The sequence below is a fragment of the Pleurodeles waltl genome, chromosome 3_1 (assembly GCF_031143425.1).
Source record: "Pleurodeles waltl isolate 20211129_DDA chromosome 3_1, aPleWal1.hap1.20221129, whole genome shotgun sequence".
Lineage (NCBI taxonomy): Eukaryota > Metazoa > Chordata > Amphibia > Caudata > Salamandridae > Pleurodeles > Pleurodeles waltl.
In genome coordinates, this window is record NC_090440.1 from 932,945,855 (window position 1) to 932,960,835 (window position 14,981).

The window sequence follows — 14,981 nt, forward strand, 5'->3', positions numbered from 1 at the left end:
CCTTAAGCCCAACCCTGGGTAACAGCACCAAACAACAGAATAAGACAGTCACACGACATGAAAGAATTAAGACCCCAATTTATAAGAATACGTTTTCAAAAACTTTGTAAAAGTTAGTTTCGCAACACCGGCCTGAGTTGGCTGACAAAGTCCAGCAGGATAGAGGTCTACGGGGCCAGAAAGGGTAGTCTGAACAGTTAACCTGGCCATCGAAGTGTTTTTAAGGCAATATCCAAACAGTACAGGACGACTGCCGTAGACATCAATGGAGTGGTCCTGATGCTGACAGATGCAGGCAAAAAGATGCCTAAAAAATGCTCTTGTTGTGGTGCGACTAACAGGAGTGCCTTTGTGGGTGTCCCTCGGTCCACTGGTGAAGTGGGGCAAACACGGTCACGGTTCCTTGAAGTCCTGTAGATTGCAGTAGCAGACCAGGCAATGTTGGGCTATTGGTCAGTCTGCACAACTTATGGGGCACAATCCATTGGTAAGAGTTAGTGTCCCTGGGGTACAACGAATCCAGTCCTGGAGAGCTCTCCCGGGTTCAGCAGACATGGCTGCAGGTTTTGGCCATCTCAGATTTGGCTCTTGGGTGTTCGGCGATTGTTCGCGACAAATATTCTGCAGTGGCTACGAACTTTACAACTTGGGTGACTTCAGCTTGTGTTTCTGGAGCTGTTTCCAGGAGAACAACCAACTGATCCTTAGAGTCACTGCTGTTGTTGGATAGCGGGAATCAATGTTTCCACCCGAGCCAGGATCCGTAGGCTCAGTTCAAACTTTGCTAGTCCGAAGTGCAGCAGGTGCATTCCTTCCGAGCCTGCAGTCTCTCTTTGTGTGGGTCCAAGAGCAACTTGGCAATCCTTCGATCCTCTCCCAGATTCCAACGTGATCTGAGGGTCACGGTGCCAGGGGTACCATTTTTATCCCAGGAAAGCACCCTGAGGGGACCAGGTGGTCACTAGCCAATGGGCGACTGGGTCCCCTCCTACCTAGTGACGAAGTTCCTGTGATGTGTGGCAACTGGCTATCCCAGAACACCATATTCTTGTTCGTTTCAAGATGGCACGACCCTTCCCTGGTCATCAGAAGATTGTTAGCCCACGTTAGAGGTGTGGATACATTTGGGGGAGGGGGATTTCTCCTGTCTAGTCTTGTCTCGATGCTGTCTACAGGAAGAAAGGGCATGCTGCTCAGGGGTGTTGGGGCAGGCGGCCAATCACAGGCAGCTTCCCCTTTGAAACTTGCCTCTTGGCTAACACCCAGGAGTTAGCCAGAAGGTGACAACTTGCTGCTGCGACACTGCCTTTGTTCCTGAGCCTGGGAGTGGTTCACACATCTGCCCACGTGGTCAGAAAGCGGTCTGTGTGCCTCTGTGAGACTACTGGACAAGCAGAGCACGAGGTGGCATCTTTCTAAAAGTTGCCTACCTTTTACAGTGACCTTCATTTCAACCTGGCCAGCAGGTCACATTTAATCCCACGATTAATTTGCTACCTTTCAAGACCCAGTTTGGAAGTCCCCGTCAAAAGATAGCTGGGCTGGGATGTCACTTGCTACCTGTGTGTTACCCAATTCAAATACCATTGTTACCCACAACTGTTGCTCCCTGCTATAGGACTCTATTGGCCTTCCTTGGAAGAGGGAGGGAAGAGAACATATATAATGTTAAGGGATAGGGTGACTTTGCCATTGGTTTCAATGGCAACATCCAACTGGAAGTCAAATACTACCCTTTGCGGTCTGAATTGGCAGGCAGGGAGCCATGTTATACCTTGCTGCACGAAGGGTGGCACAAACGAGTGGATACACTGTCTTACATGCCCTGGGTATGCTAGGGGCTTAGGGCAGGCCTCGCCTCAATGCTTAAGCAAGCGCCCCCCCCTCCCCCCCCCCCACCAAAATCTCCTATCTCTCAATAAACAGAATACTACTGCCTAAAAAATGGGCAAATGAAGGCCACAAATAATGCAGACATGATCTAGGGAAGGGAGAAACAAGAGTGGAGGAAGGGTGGCTACATCAGCGTCCCTATAAGAAGGAGGCAATTCAGAGTGATAATGAAGCCAACCAATGTAAGGTAATGGATGTCTTCAAAGCAAATTGATAAAAAACAAAGTGTTTCGAATACACGGAGCATGTGCTGTCTAGGCGAGACCTAAAATGTGCATCTCTTATTAAGCTGCTTAAGTTCCTGTCAGAGACAAATCTGAAGGAATACCTTTTTGCCACCTGTCAAAATCATACGAATAGTGAAACAGTAAAACTGTTCTCTTTGCAAAAACGTGCCTTTTACAAATCTCCACAAACATGTCTAAAGTGATAAATGTAAGTCCTCAATAAGGGGTAAATATGTAGTAAACTAATATGGGCCATATTAGAATAGTAACTTCAAATATAGGTCACAAATGAATCAAGCACAATTGATCATTTATGTAATGAAATACCTTTGTTTCCAGACATTCTGCAAATTTTAGCTGTTTCAAAAGTTTCTTCTGTTTGTTGCTGAAACGATTGTCTTGCTCGGCACTTGTACCCTGAAGAAAATATATAAAAAATAAAAATGTATATAACTAGTTTTAGAAAGGTATCACAGCACAACTAATAAAGGCATGTTGAATAAACATCTGTGCATACAGCCAGCTGTCCATGTACAGCTTGCTGTAAGGAAAGCATGTCAAATGTTGAAGGTCTTCCACTGTATCAGCTGAAGAAAACGTTAAGATTTTTTAAAAATGTATTTTGCAGCTTTGTATTCCATGTACAAAACCTGAGAGCCTCAGAGTGCTTTACCAAGAGCAGCAGCAATTCACAAATTAAAACGCTGTAATCATACTGATAAACAGAAATGCAAAAAAGCAATGAGCAAAACAAACAGCAATAAACAGAGTATTTCCGTGATTGGTGAACGCATGGTACAGGATTCATTGGTGAGGAAAACTAGTGAGAAGAGAGGAAAACCGGAGAAGGAGCTCCACTACAAAGGAAGGAGTTAACAGTACAAAAAGACAGATGGAGTAGGGCTAAGAGGAGGAGGGGTGTGTCGTTCCAAACGTTATGTTTGCAATCAGTTAATGATTAACATATGTATGGTTTACAGCATCTTTTGTGCATGCCTGCAGTGTTTTCAGCTAAGCTGTCTGGACGTTAATTAGTACATCACAGCTAAAGTTAGCATCAGCATGGGAGGAGTAATGGTTGGAGAGCATCATGGCCTTGCTAATAACGTCTACCCGAACTGCCAACCCAAAGCCCACACAACAAGCATTTGCAATGTAATAGGTCTCGCACTTGTGAGAGAGCTATTGCCGTTGTAAGTGTATAACTGGACTTTTCTTGACACATAAATTGGTCAACCCTGCCTCATAATTTCATATTTTCCTGTCATATCATTCCAGTGACTCTGCATATAACGAAAGCACTTCCATTTACCTTCTTCCCCTATCGGCAGCAAAAAAGGAAAATGTTGCCGTTTAACATCCTAATTTAAATCTGCCATGCTAATTCCAATAGAATATCACTTTCACCGCCCCTCCATCAGAGCTGCTGTCTGGCTAACAATTCCCAAGACACAGACACAAGACAGCCACAGAGGTGTAATGAGAAAAATAAGAGAGAAGTAAACTAGAAGGATTACCCAAACATATCAAGAGTGTTCTAACAGTCTTAAGGTAATAAGGATGTTATGTTGACTGGAATCATGGTCATAATTACATTAAGGAGAGATTAATCAAACAAATACAATCGACATGTAAACCAAATAAAAACCTTTATCAGAAATAAACTTTTGGAATTAGACTTTTATGCTCAAAACAGTCCCAACAGGGCACCACAACAAAAACAGCATTTGGAAGAAACAGTCATGCAACCACACAGTCAGCCCACAGCGGGCATAACGACATGAAAACAGAATGGCAGAGAATAATGCAGAGTAACCATATATGTAGCCCGCTAGAGTGCATAGTGCCTTACAGATTTTCAGGCCTACTAGAATATTGTTACAAACCAAGCCCTTAAAACACAAACTACTCCCTGCTGTAAAACAAAGCTTCAAGTCAGGAGAGGGCTTAAAAAGACACTGAATGGTGGGAGGGGTTATTATTTTGGGGTCCCCACTAACCTCGTGCGGGGACCCGGAGACGACAGAGTTTGTTGTGCTCAACAGTTTGGTGGTGGCCCCATTGCCATAGGACTACCACAGGGTGAGTTATTCGCAAAAATGTTTTGTAAAAGGAATGCCCTGCAAAGCATTATGAAGCGAGTTTCACATGTGCAGCGAATGTTGTAGTATTGGCTCTCCCACAGAACAGATTACACGTTAAGAGCAGCGCTTGAGTGCTGCTATGCTCGACCTAAAAAGGGAGTGTCAAAAATAAACAGGACACATTCAATGAAACAGCAAAACCAGCTTAAAAAATCCAAAACTTTTTCGAGTTGCACATCACCAAAAATCACATACTGGGTCACTAGTCCTCTTCATGGATTTAAGAAGCTGTGCCCTTCTTATTACTCTAAGTAACATTAGCCAGCACCAAGTTCACAAAGACAACAGAAGCACTGAAATGAACTGCAATGAGAGAAAACATGCATGTGTCAGACATTGAAATTAGAGTAAAAGAAGAGAGTGGCCCTCTCAACAGCAGATATCAACTTATTAAAATGACAAGCATGAGATAGCCCACGCTTCTGCTTTCGAGACAAGACCAACCGAGACAGATGCCCAGAAATCAAAACTAGAGAACAGTATCTGGGAACCTTGTTCTCTTTAAGACCTTCAACAGGGAAACTACTTTTCCCACTACTCTTCCAGTGCTTTTAGGAAGCTTTTACCAACCTCTCGTTGGTCTCAGAGTCTCCTCTGATGTTTCAAGCAGTCTAGGGACCTTTAGAGAAACTGTCCTGGCCAATGATGCCTTGGTGTCATCACAGACCATACTGGGTGCCGCACGACCTGTGGAAGCCACCATAAAAGGTTGAATGCGACTGGTGGGTTACTGAGACACTGAAGCTTTAACCCGAACAACTATAATTAAGGGTATTCAGAGGTAAAATGGTTCGGCACTTCATACTTTGGGTGGTAGATACCTTTGGTTAACCAAATTCCGAATAGAATCATCACAACCGTTATTTCAGACATTGAAAAGTATGCTGCATACATTGTTACTGCTTTGCCTTTCAGTAAAATTATCTTAATTTTGAACTAAGATGTAAAATGAAGCCCCGTGTGCAACAGAACTGATTTTCCATTAGATTAGAATTGAGGTCAATGTTTGGGGTATGCTCTCTGCCCTTGAAAGTGGTAGGCACTTCTGCTTTTCACAGTTCTTTAATTCTATAAGTAGCATATTTGCCATTTGATTAAAGTTCTTCTCTTTTCAAAGAAGAAAGCTCTCTGGACAATGGCCTTACTGTTATTATTTTAACTGCATTCTGAGTGTCTAAATCACACCACCTCTAAGAGCAAAATTTGGACTGATGAACGTCGTTACCTATAGAGGGCTAAAGTACTAAAAGATCTTTGTGCAAGTGTACTGTGGCTTTAGTGCACACATGGTAAATCAAACGAAATGCCACACTTGGTGTCCAGTAAACTGTAGCTGCACTGAAACACCAAGAAAACATCTCAAACTAACTGAAAAGCTCCCACAAATGCCTAGTCAAAAAGAAAAATTAAACTAACAACATGTTCTCAAACTGTAAAACTGTGCATGGGCAACAAAACCACTCTTGTGCCACAAGTAGATAGATTTAAGTTCAAGTATCTCTGGAACTGCAGAACATATTTATCGTCTAGGTTAAATAAACTCACCTGAAATTACAGACAGATCAGCAAGTCAACTAAAAACAGATGTGCAGGTTTTAACCTCTTAAGTGCGGGCGTCGGCCACTGGCCGACGCCCACACACCCTCCCTGGTGCGGGTCACGACCAGTGGCCGACACCAGGAAGGGCATTAATAAATCCTCGGGTGCGTCACACCCGAGGATTTTTTATTCCCCCCCCCCCCCCCCCCCCCGGGAGACACGGAAGCTACCGTGTCTCCCCCCACCCGCCCCTTTGTGACGTCAGCGCGGACGTTGCAAAGGTGTTTTCCCCATGAAAGCAGGAAGCAGCCTTGCGGCCGCTTCCTGCTTTCATGGGGAAAACGGCCTTTTACACGTTCGGGAAGGCCTCGTAAGAAAGGGGAGACTCTCCCCTTTCTTACGAGGCCTTCTGAAACTGTTTCTTGCCAGAAACAGTTTCAGAAGGCCTCGTAAGAAAGGGGAGAGTCTCCCCTTTCTTACGAGGCCTTCTGAAACGGTTTCCTGGCCCCCGATCGCAGCACAGCTGCGATCGGGGGCCAGGAAACCCCACTAGACACCAGGGATTTCACTTTTGGGGGGCGGCCCCCCCCGGAAAACGGGCCGCCCCCCCCCCCGGCATAATTTTCTTAAAAAAAAAAAAAAAAGGTAGGTGCCCCCTTGAAATGACAGGGGGTCGCCCGTAGGCAATTTTTTTTTTTAAGATGTTGTAGGGTTTCCCTGGGGGCCATTTTGGCCCCCAAGGAAACCATACAACAACTAAAAAAAAATATATTTATATATCTATAGATAGATCTATGTAGAGATATATATATATATATATATATATATATATATATATATAGGTAGATCTGTATCAAAGAGATTTATAAAGCGCGCTACTCACCTGTGAGGGTCTCAAGGCGCTGGGGGGGGACGGGGGGGGAGGGAAAGGGGCTAGGAGGTTCACTGCTCAAAAAGCCAGGTTTTGAGGCCCTTCCTGAAAAGAAGTAGGTTTTGGGTCTTGCGAATGTGGGTTGTGAGTGTGTTCCATGTTTTGGGTGCAATGTAGGAGAAGGATCTGCCCCCGGTGGTGGTGTGTTTGATGCGGGGGTCAGAGGCGAGAGAGAGGTCAGCTGAACGGACGTTTCGTGTGGGGGTGTGGAAGGTGACTCTCGTTGAGGTAGGCAGGGCCTGTGTTGTGGAGTGATTTGTGTGTGAGGATGAGGATCTTGAAGGTGATCCTTTTGTCAATGGGGAGCCAGTGGAGGGATTTGAGGTGTGGAGAGATGTGTTCGTGTCGGTGGAGGTCGAGGATGAGTCGTGCTGCTGAGTTCTGGATGCGTGTAGTTTGCACTTGAGTTTTAGAGTGGTGCCGGCGTAGAGGGCGTTTCTGTAATCAAGCCTGCTGCTGATGAGTGCGTGAGTGACAGTTTTTCTGGTCTCTGTGGGGATCCATTTGAATGTTTTTCAGTATACGGAGTTTGTTGAAGCATGAGGAGGTAAGAGCGTTGATTTGTTGGGTCATAGAGAGGGAGGAGTCTAGGATGATGCTGAGGTTGCGTGCGTAGTTGGCGGGGGAGGGTGCAGGGCCTAGCGTGGTGGGCCACCATGGGGGGTCCCAGGTTTTTTTGGTGAGGGACAAAGAGGATTATTTCGGTTTTGCTTGAGTTGAGTTTCAGGTGGTTGGCTGTCATATATACATCACTTTTGTCAATATGTGTGTGGTTTCCCTGGGGGGAAAAGGGTCAGACTTGTCTAGTGGCAGTTTTAGTGCCATAAAGAAGCGCAGATGGTTTATATGCCTACTGCAAAGAGCACATCTGTATTTTATGTAAATAGCTGAGTACATTAGTAAAGTCTATGGAGAGATGAAGGGCACTTTTGCTGGGTGGTAATGAGGGAATCCGAGGAGGAGGGAGTGGGAGCACCAATAATGATTGTTGGACCGGGCGCAGGAGGTGCTAAAGACTGTGACGAATGGTATGTGACAAGGTGTTTTTTGAGTGTCTTGAAAGTACGTGCTGATTGAGGGAAGAAGCGCAGGTAAGGTGGCCTCTACTGTTGCACGTATCTCACACACCATCGATTTTGTGACTGTCTACGTAGGCTAGTGTTTTAGAGCAACAGTTTAGCCAATAGCAGAGATGGCATCTTGATGGATGACTGCTGCCTGCACTCGGGTTATAGAGGACCGCTCTGACATAGGATCAGAGACTGAGACATCAGATACTGAGACAGCATCTGAGGGATAGGACAATGGCGCAGACTCTGGGAGTGATTTTTTTAGTCAGAGGAGTCCCATTCGAAAACTCCTCTTCCAGTACATTATGAGGGAGGTGATGAGGACAGTCCTGCTGTCCCTTCGCAAGCTGTTCGTGCAACTGGGTAATAGTGGGTTAGGCCAACCCAGAGAGCAGGTGAATGCGGCGGCAAGCAGAGAGAGAGTGCTCTCTTGGGAGCTCACCAATTTAGTTCAGCCCCAAATTCCACCACCCAAATCATATTGTGGAGACATCAAAATTGTCTATGGCAAAACAAACTGGTTTTGTAAGGCAGGCACCTGTGTTTTTGGTCCTGGATTCGGCGGCCATATAGAGAAACACACTAAACCCAAACATTTCTGGAAACTAGACATTCGGGGGAGTCCACAGAGGTGTGACTTGTGTGGATTCCCCAAAGTTTTCTTACCCAGAATACCCTGCAAAGCTGAAATGTTGAAAAAAAACTATTTTTCTCGCATTTCTGTCACACAAACTACAGGAATATGCTGGGATCCACAACATTCCTACCACCCAGTGACTCCTCACCTGTCCTGATAAAAACACTACCCCACTTGAGTGCCTACACCTAGTGCCTGTGTCAGGAATGGATCACCCCAGGGTCAACAGCTGCCTCACGTAAGGACCAACATTGACCGTTGTGTGATCTATTCCTGTCGCAGGCACCAGGCCTAACCACACAAGTGAGGTATCATATTTATCGGGAGACTTGGGGGAACGCTGGGTGGAAGGAAATTTGTGGCTCCCCTCAGATTCCAGAACTTTCTGTCACCGAAATGTGTGGAAAACGTGGTATTTTAGCCACATTTTGAGGTTTGCAAAGGATTCTGGGTAACAGAACCTGGTCCGAGCCCCACAAGTCACCTCATCTTGGATTCCCCTGGGTTTCTAGTTTTCAAAAATGTGCTGGTTTGCTAGGTTTCCCCAGGTGCCGGCTGAGCTAGAGGCCAAAATCCACAGGTAGGCACTGTTTTCTATGAAAAAATTTGATGTGTCCACGTTCTGTTTTGGGGCATTTCCTGTCGCGGGCGCTAGGCCTACCCACACAAGTGAGGTATAATTTTTATCGGGAGACTTGGGGGAACGCCGGGTGGAAGGAAATTTGTGGCTCCTCTCAGATTCCAGAACTTTCTGTCACCGAAATGTGAGGAAAACTTGTTTTTTAAGCCACTTTTTGAGGTTTGCAAAGGATTCTGGGTAACAGAACCTGGTCCGAGCCCCGCGAGTCACCCCTCCTTGGATTGCCCTAGGTCTCTAGTTTTCAGAAATGCACAGGTTTGGTAGGTTTCCCTAGGTGCCGGCTGAGCTAGAGGCCAAAATCTACAGGTAGGCACTTTGGAAAAAACAGCTGTGTTTTCTATAAAAAAAATAGGATGTGTCCATGTTGTGTTTTGGGGCATTTCCTGTCGCGGGCACTAGGCCTACCCACACAAGTGAGGTATCATTTTTATCGGGAGACTTGGGGGAACACAGAATAGCAAAACAAGTGTTATTGCCCCTTATCTTTCTCTACATTTTTTCCTTCCAAATATAAGAGAGTGTGTAAAAAAGACGTCTATTTGAGAAATGCCCTGCAATTCACATGCTAGTATGGGCACCTCGGAATTCAGCGATGTGCAAATAACCACTGCTCCTCAAAACCTTATCTTGATCCCATTTTGGAAATGCAAAGGTTTTCTTGATACCTCTTTTTCACTCTTCATATTTCAGCAAATGAATTGCTGTATACCCAGTATAGAATGAAAACCAACTGCAGGGTGAAGCTCATTTATTGGCTCTGGGTACCTAGGGTTCTTGATGAACCTACAAGCCCTTTATATCCCCGCAACCAGAAGAGTCCAGCAGACAAAACGGTATATTGCTTTCAGAAATCTGACATCGCAGGAAAAAGTTACAGAGTAAAACATAAAGAAAAATGGCTGTTGTTTTCAGCTCAATTTCAATATTTTTTTATTTCAGCTGTTATTTTCTGTAGGAAAACTTTGTAGGATCTACACAAATGACCCCTTGCTGAATTCAGAATTTTGTCTAGTTTTCAGAAATGTTTAGCATTCCGGGATCCAGCATTGGTTTCATACCCATTCCTGTCACTAACTGGAAGGAGGCTGAAAGCACCAAATATAGTAGAAATGGGGTATGTCCCAGTAAAATGCCAAATTTGTGTTGAAAAATTTGGTTTTCTGATTCAAGTCTGCCCGTCCCTGAAAGGTGGGAAGATAGTGATTTCAGCACCAGAAACCCTTTGTTGATGGCATTTTCAGGGAAAAAACCACAAGTCTTCTTCGGCAGCCCTTTTTTCCCATTTTTTTGGAAAAAATAAATTTTCACTGTATTTTGGCTATTTTCTTGGTCTCCTCCAGGGGAAACCACCAACTCTGGGTACCATTAGAATCCCTAGGATGTTGGAAAAAAAGGACGCAAATTTGGCGTGGTTAGCTTATGTGGACAAAAAGTTATGAAGCCCTAAGCGCGAACTACCCCAAATAGCCAAAAAAGGGCTCAGCACTGGGGGGGGGAAGGCCCAGCAGCTAAGGGGTTAATCAACAAAAGCCTTCTCTCAGGGATAATACCTAACCCAAAAAAACAAACAAAAAAACTGACTTTCAAAACTGGGCAGAAGAAAATAAAGTCCCTCAGACAGATTTTGCAAAGAATCAGATACTGCCAATTTCTGCATTTTAACTAATGCTAGCTCCAAACCATCACATATCTGTTCTATTGCTGCTATATAGACCACAAAGCTACTTGCGTGACTGTTAATAAAAAAACATTGTTGGCAAAAGCAGGAAAAACAGGGTGTCCTTTAACATTTCCTGCAAGGTTCAACTGTTATGACCAAACAATATGACCAAAACTGCAAACAGTTTAGACACTACACAGGCAACTAACTGCCTGCGTAAGGATCACACTGCAAATGTTAAGATATGAGAATGAGTCAAAACAAAGCTCTTGTTGTATCTTTGCTAATTTATCTGTAGCTCTCCAATTTTCATTGAGGATGGCTTATTGAGCTGAAGGCTTGTCATTTAACAAGCAGTGATCTGCAGGTCACAATTCAAATCCCACAAAGCACACTCAATCTTCCAGAATCCCAAAAGTCAATACATTTGTGAATGTGTGTACTGATAACCATGTGACCGTGATGCAAATATCACTCAATGGTGAGTTTGCCAAAAAGTTGATTGCTGCTCCCTTCTTACTTGTAAGAAGGAGTATAATCTTGGTTTTCCTTCAGCCCTCTTGGGACATATTTCTATAGTCTGTGTTATCATATTGCAATGTTATCCTTTGTAACAGGTTCTTCTGTAGTGTTTCTGGCAAATGAAAAGAAACATTAGTTTTCCTTTTCTGATATTCTTGGTTTTTCTATGTAATACTTTATTGCTCTTCTTGCATCCATAGTAGGCAGAGTAATTCTTATGCACATGTTAATTTCAATATGCTGGGGGGGGGGTTTATTTTCACTTATAGTAACAATTCTGATTGTGCTATGATTCATCTTCCTGATAATTGCAGATCATATATTTTATCATAGATTGCAGTCTTTTAACCCCTTCGCTGCCAGGCCTTTTCCCCCTCCTGTGCCAGGCCTTTTTTTGCCTATTTGGGGCAGTTCGCGCTTAGGCCCTCATGACTTTTTGTCCACTTAAGCTAACCAAGCCAAATTTGCGTCCTTTTTTCCCAACATCCTAGGGATGATTCTAGAGGTACCCAGACTTTGTGGGTTCCCCTGAAGGAGGCCGAGAAATTAGCCAAAATACAGTGAAAATTTCGTTTTGTTTCAAAAAGATGGGAAAAAGTGGCTGCAGAAGAAGGCTTGTGGTTTTTCCCCTGAAAATGGCATCAACAAAGGGTTTGCGGTGCTAACCTCAGCAGCTTCCCAGCTTTCAGGAACAGGCAGACTTGAATCAGAAAACCCAATTTTTCAACACAATTTTGGCATTTTACTGGGACATAACCCATTTTTGCAATTTTTTGTGCTTTCAGCCTCCTTCCAGTCAGTGACAGAAATGGGCATGAAACCAATGCTGGATCCCAGAAACCTAAACATTCCGAAAAGTAGACAAAATTCTCAATTCAGCAAGGGGTCATTTGTGTAGATCCTACAAGGGTTTCCTACAGAAAATAACAACTGAAAAAGAAAAATATTGAAATTGAGGTGAAAAAAACAGCAATTTTTCTCTACGTTTTACTCTGTAACTTTTCCCTGCAATGTCAGATTATCGAAAGCAATATACCGTTACGTCTGCTGGACTCCTCTGGTTGCAGGGATATATAGGGCTTGTAGGTTCATCAAGAACCCTAGGTAACCAGAGCCAATAAATGAGCTGCACCCTGCAGTGCGTTTTCATTCTATACCGGGTATACAGCAATTCATTTGCTGAAATATAGAGAGTAAAAAATAGCTATCAAGAAAACCTTTGTATTTCCAAAAAGGGCACAAGATAAGGTGTTGAGGAGCAGTGGTTATTTCCACATCTCTGAATTCCGGGGTGACCACACTAGCATGTGAATTACAGGGCATTTCTCAAATAGATGTCTTTTTTACACACTCTCCCATATTTGGAAGGAAAAAATGTGGAGAAAGACAAGGGGCAATAACACTTGTTTTGCTAATCTATGTTCCCCCAAGTCTCCAGATAAAAAAGATACCTCACTTGTGTGGGTAGGCCTAGCGCCCGTGACCGGAAATGCCCCAAATCACAACGTGGACACATCCCATTTTTTGACTGCAAAAAACAGCTCTGTTTTCTAAGTGCCTACCTGTAGATTTTGGTCTCTAGCTCAGCCGGCACCAAGGGAAACCTACCAAACCTGTGCATTTCTGAAAACTAGAGACCTAGGGGAACCCAAGATGGGGTGACTTGTGGGGCTCTGACCAGGTTCTGTTACCCAGAATCCTTTGCAAACCTCACAATTTGGCTAAAAAAAAAAACACATGTTCTTCACATTTCTGTGGCAGAAAGTTCTGGAATCTGAGAGGAGCCACAAATTTCCTTCTACCCAGCGTTCCCCCAAGTCTCCCGATAAAAATGATACCTCACTTGTGTGGGTAGGCCTAGCGCCCGCGACAGGAAATGACCCAAAGCGCAACGTGGACACATCCAATTTTTTTAAAGAAAACAGAGGTGTTTTTTGCAAAGTGCCTACCTGTGGATTTTGGCCTCTAGCTCAGCCAGGACCTAGGGAAACCTACCAAACCTGTGCATTTTTGAAAACTAGAGACCTAGGGGAATCCAAGATGGGGTGACTTGTGGAGCTCTGACCAGGTTCTGTTACCCAGAATCCTTTGCAAACCTCAAAATTTGGCTAAAAAAAAAAAAACACATGTTCCTCACATTTCTGTGGCAGAAAGTTCTGGAATCTGAGAGGAGGCACAAATTTCTTTCCACCCAGCGTTCCCCCAAGTCTCCCGATAAAAATGATACCTCACTTGTGTGGGTAGACCTAGCGCCCACGAAAGGAAATGGCCCAAAAAACAACGTGGACACATCAAATTTTTTCATAGAAAACAGTGCTACCTGTGGATTTTGGCCTGTAGCTCAGCCGGCACCTGGGGAAACCTAGCAAACCAGCGCATTTTTGAAAACTAGAAACCCAGGGGAATCCAAGATGGGGTGACGTGTGGGGCTCTGACCAGGTTCTGTTACCCAGAATCCTTTGCAAACCTCACAATTTGGCTAAAAAAAACACATGTTCCTCACATTTCTGTGGCAGAAAGTTCTGGAATCTGAGAGGAGCCACAAATTTCCTTCTACCCAGCGCTCCCCCAAGTCTCCCGATAAAAAGGATACCTCACTTGTGTGGGTAAGCCTAGCGCCCGTGACAGGAAATGCCCCAAAGCGCAACGTGGACACAACATATTTTTCACAGAAAACAGAGGTGTTTTTTTGCAAAGTGCCTACCTGTGGATTTTGGCCTCTAGCTCAGCCCGCCCCCCCCTGCACGACATTGGCGCCTAAAAAACAAATCCCCGGTGCCTAGTGGTTTCTGCCCCCTTGGGGCAGATTGACCTAAAATCGGCCAATCTGCCCCCAAGGGGGGCAGAAATGGTCTAAATACAATTTGCCCCCCAGGGGAGCAACCCTTGCCTAATGGGTCGCTCCCCACCTCTAAAAAAAACACACACACACAAAAAAAAAAACACAAACAAAATTGCCCTGCCGCCTAGAGGTTTCTGCCTTTCTGTCTCTGCTAATAATAGGCCGATCTGCCCCCCCCCCCCACCCCCCCCACAAGGGAGCGACCCTTGCCTAAGGGGTCGCTCCCCTTGCGTGAAATTCACGCAAAGAAAAAACTTGCTAGTGTCTAGTGGTTTCTGCCCCCCTTGGGGGCAGATTGGCCTCATCAAAATCGGCCAATCTGCCCCCAAGGGGGGCAGAAATGGTCTAAATACAATTTGCCCCCCAGGGGAGCAACCCTTGCCTAATGGGTCGCTCCCCACCTCTAAAAAAAACACACACACACAAAAAAAAACACAAACAAAATTGCCCTGCCGCCTAGAGGTTTCTGCCTTTCTGTCTCTGCTAATAATAGGCCGATCTGCCCCCCCCCCCCCACCCCCCCCACAAGGGAGCGACCCTTGCCTAAGGGGTCGCTCCCCTTGCGTGAAATTCACGCAAAGAAAAAACTTGCTAGTGTCTAGTGGTTTCTGCCCCCCTTGGGGGCAGATTGGCCTCATCAAAATAGGCCAATCTGCCCCCAATGGGTGGCAGAAATGGCCTAAATATAATTTGCCCCCTAGGGGAGCGACCCTTGCCTAAGGGGTCGCTCCTCACCTTAAAAAAAAAAAAAAAAAAAAAAAAAAAAAAAAAAAAAGATCCCTGGTGCCCAAAGGCCTTCCCGAAAAATGCCCCCCCCCCCCCGGGAGCGACCCTTGCCCAAGGGGTCGCTCCCTTATGTAAGCTTCTGGGGAAACA

At 45.0% G+C, this 14,981-nt stretch overlaps 1 protein-coding gene across 5 annotated transcripts in view; it reads right to left on the bottom strand.

Annotated features, from left to right (window-relative positions):
• The window catches only part of SRRM1 (serine and arginine repetitive matrix 1), a 657,402-nt gene that overhangs the window by 596,964 nt on the left and 45,457 nt on the right, over positions 1 to 14,981 (bottom strand). For all 5 annotated transcript variants that reach the window (XM_069223933.1, XM_069223931.1, XM_069223935.1 and 2 more), the window contains exon 2: positions 2,448 to 2,537. In XM_069223933.1, the coding sequence (XP_069080034.1) occupies positions 2,448 to 2,537 (90 nt within the window). The remainder of the gene's footprint in view (positions 1 to 2,447; positions 2,538 to 14,981) is intronic.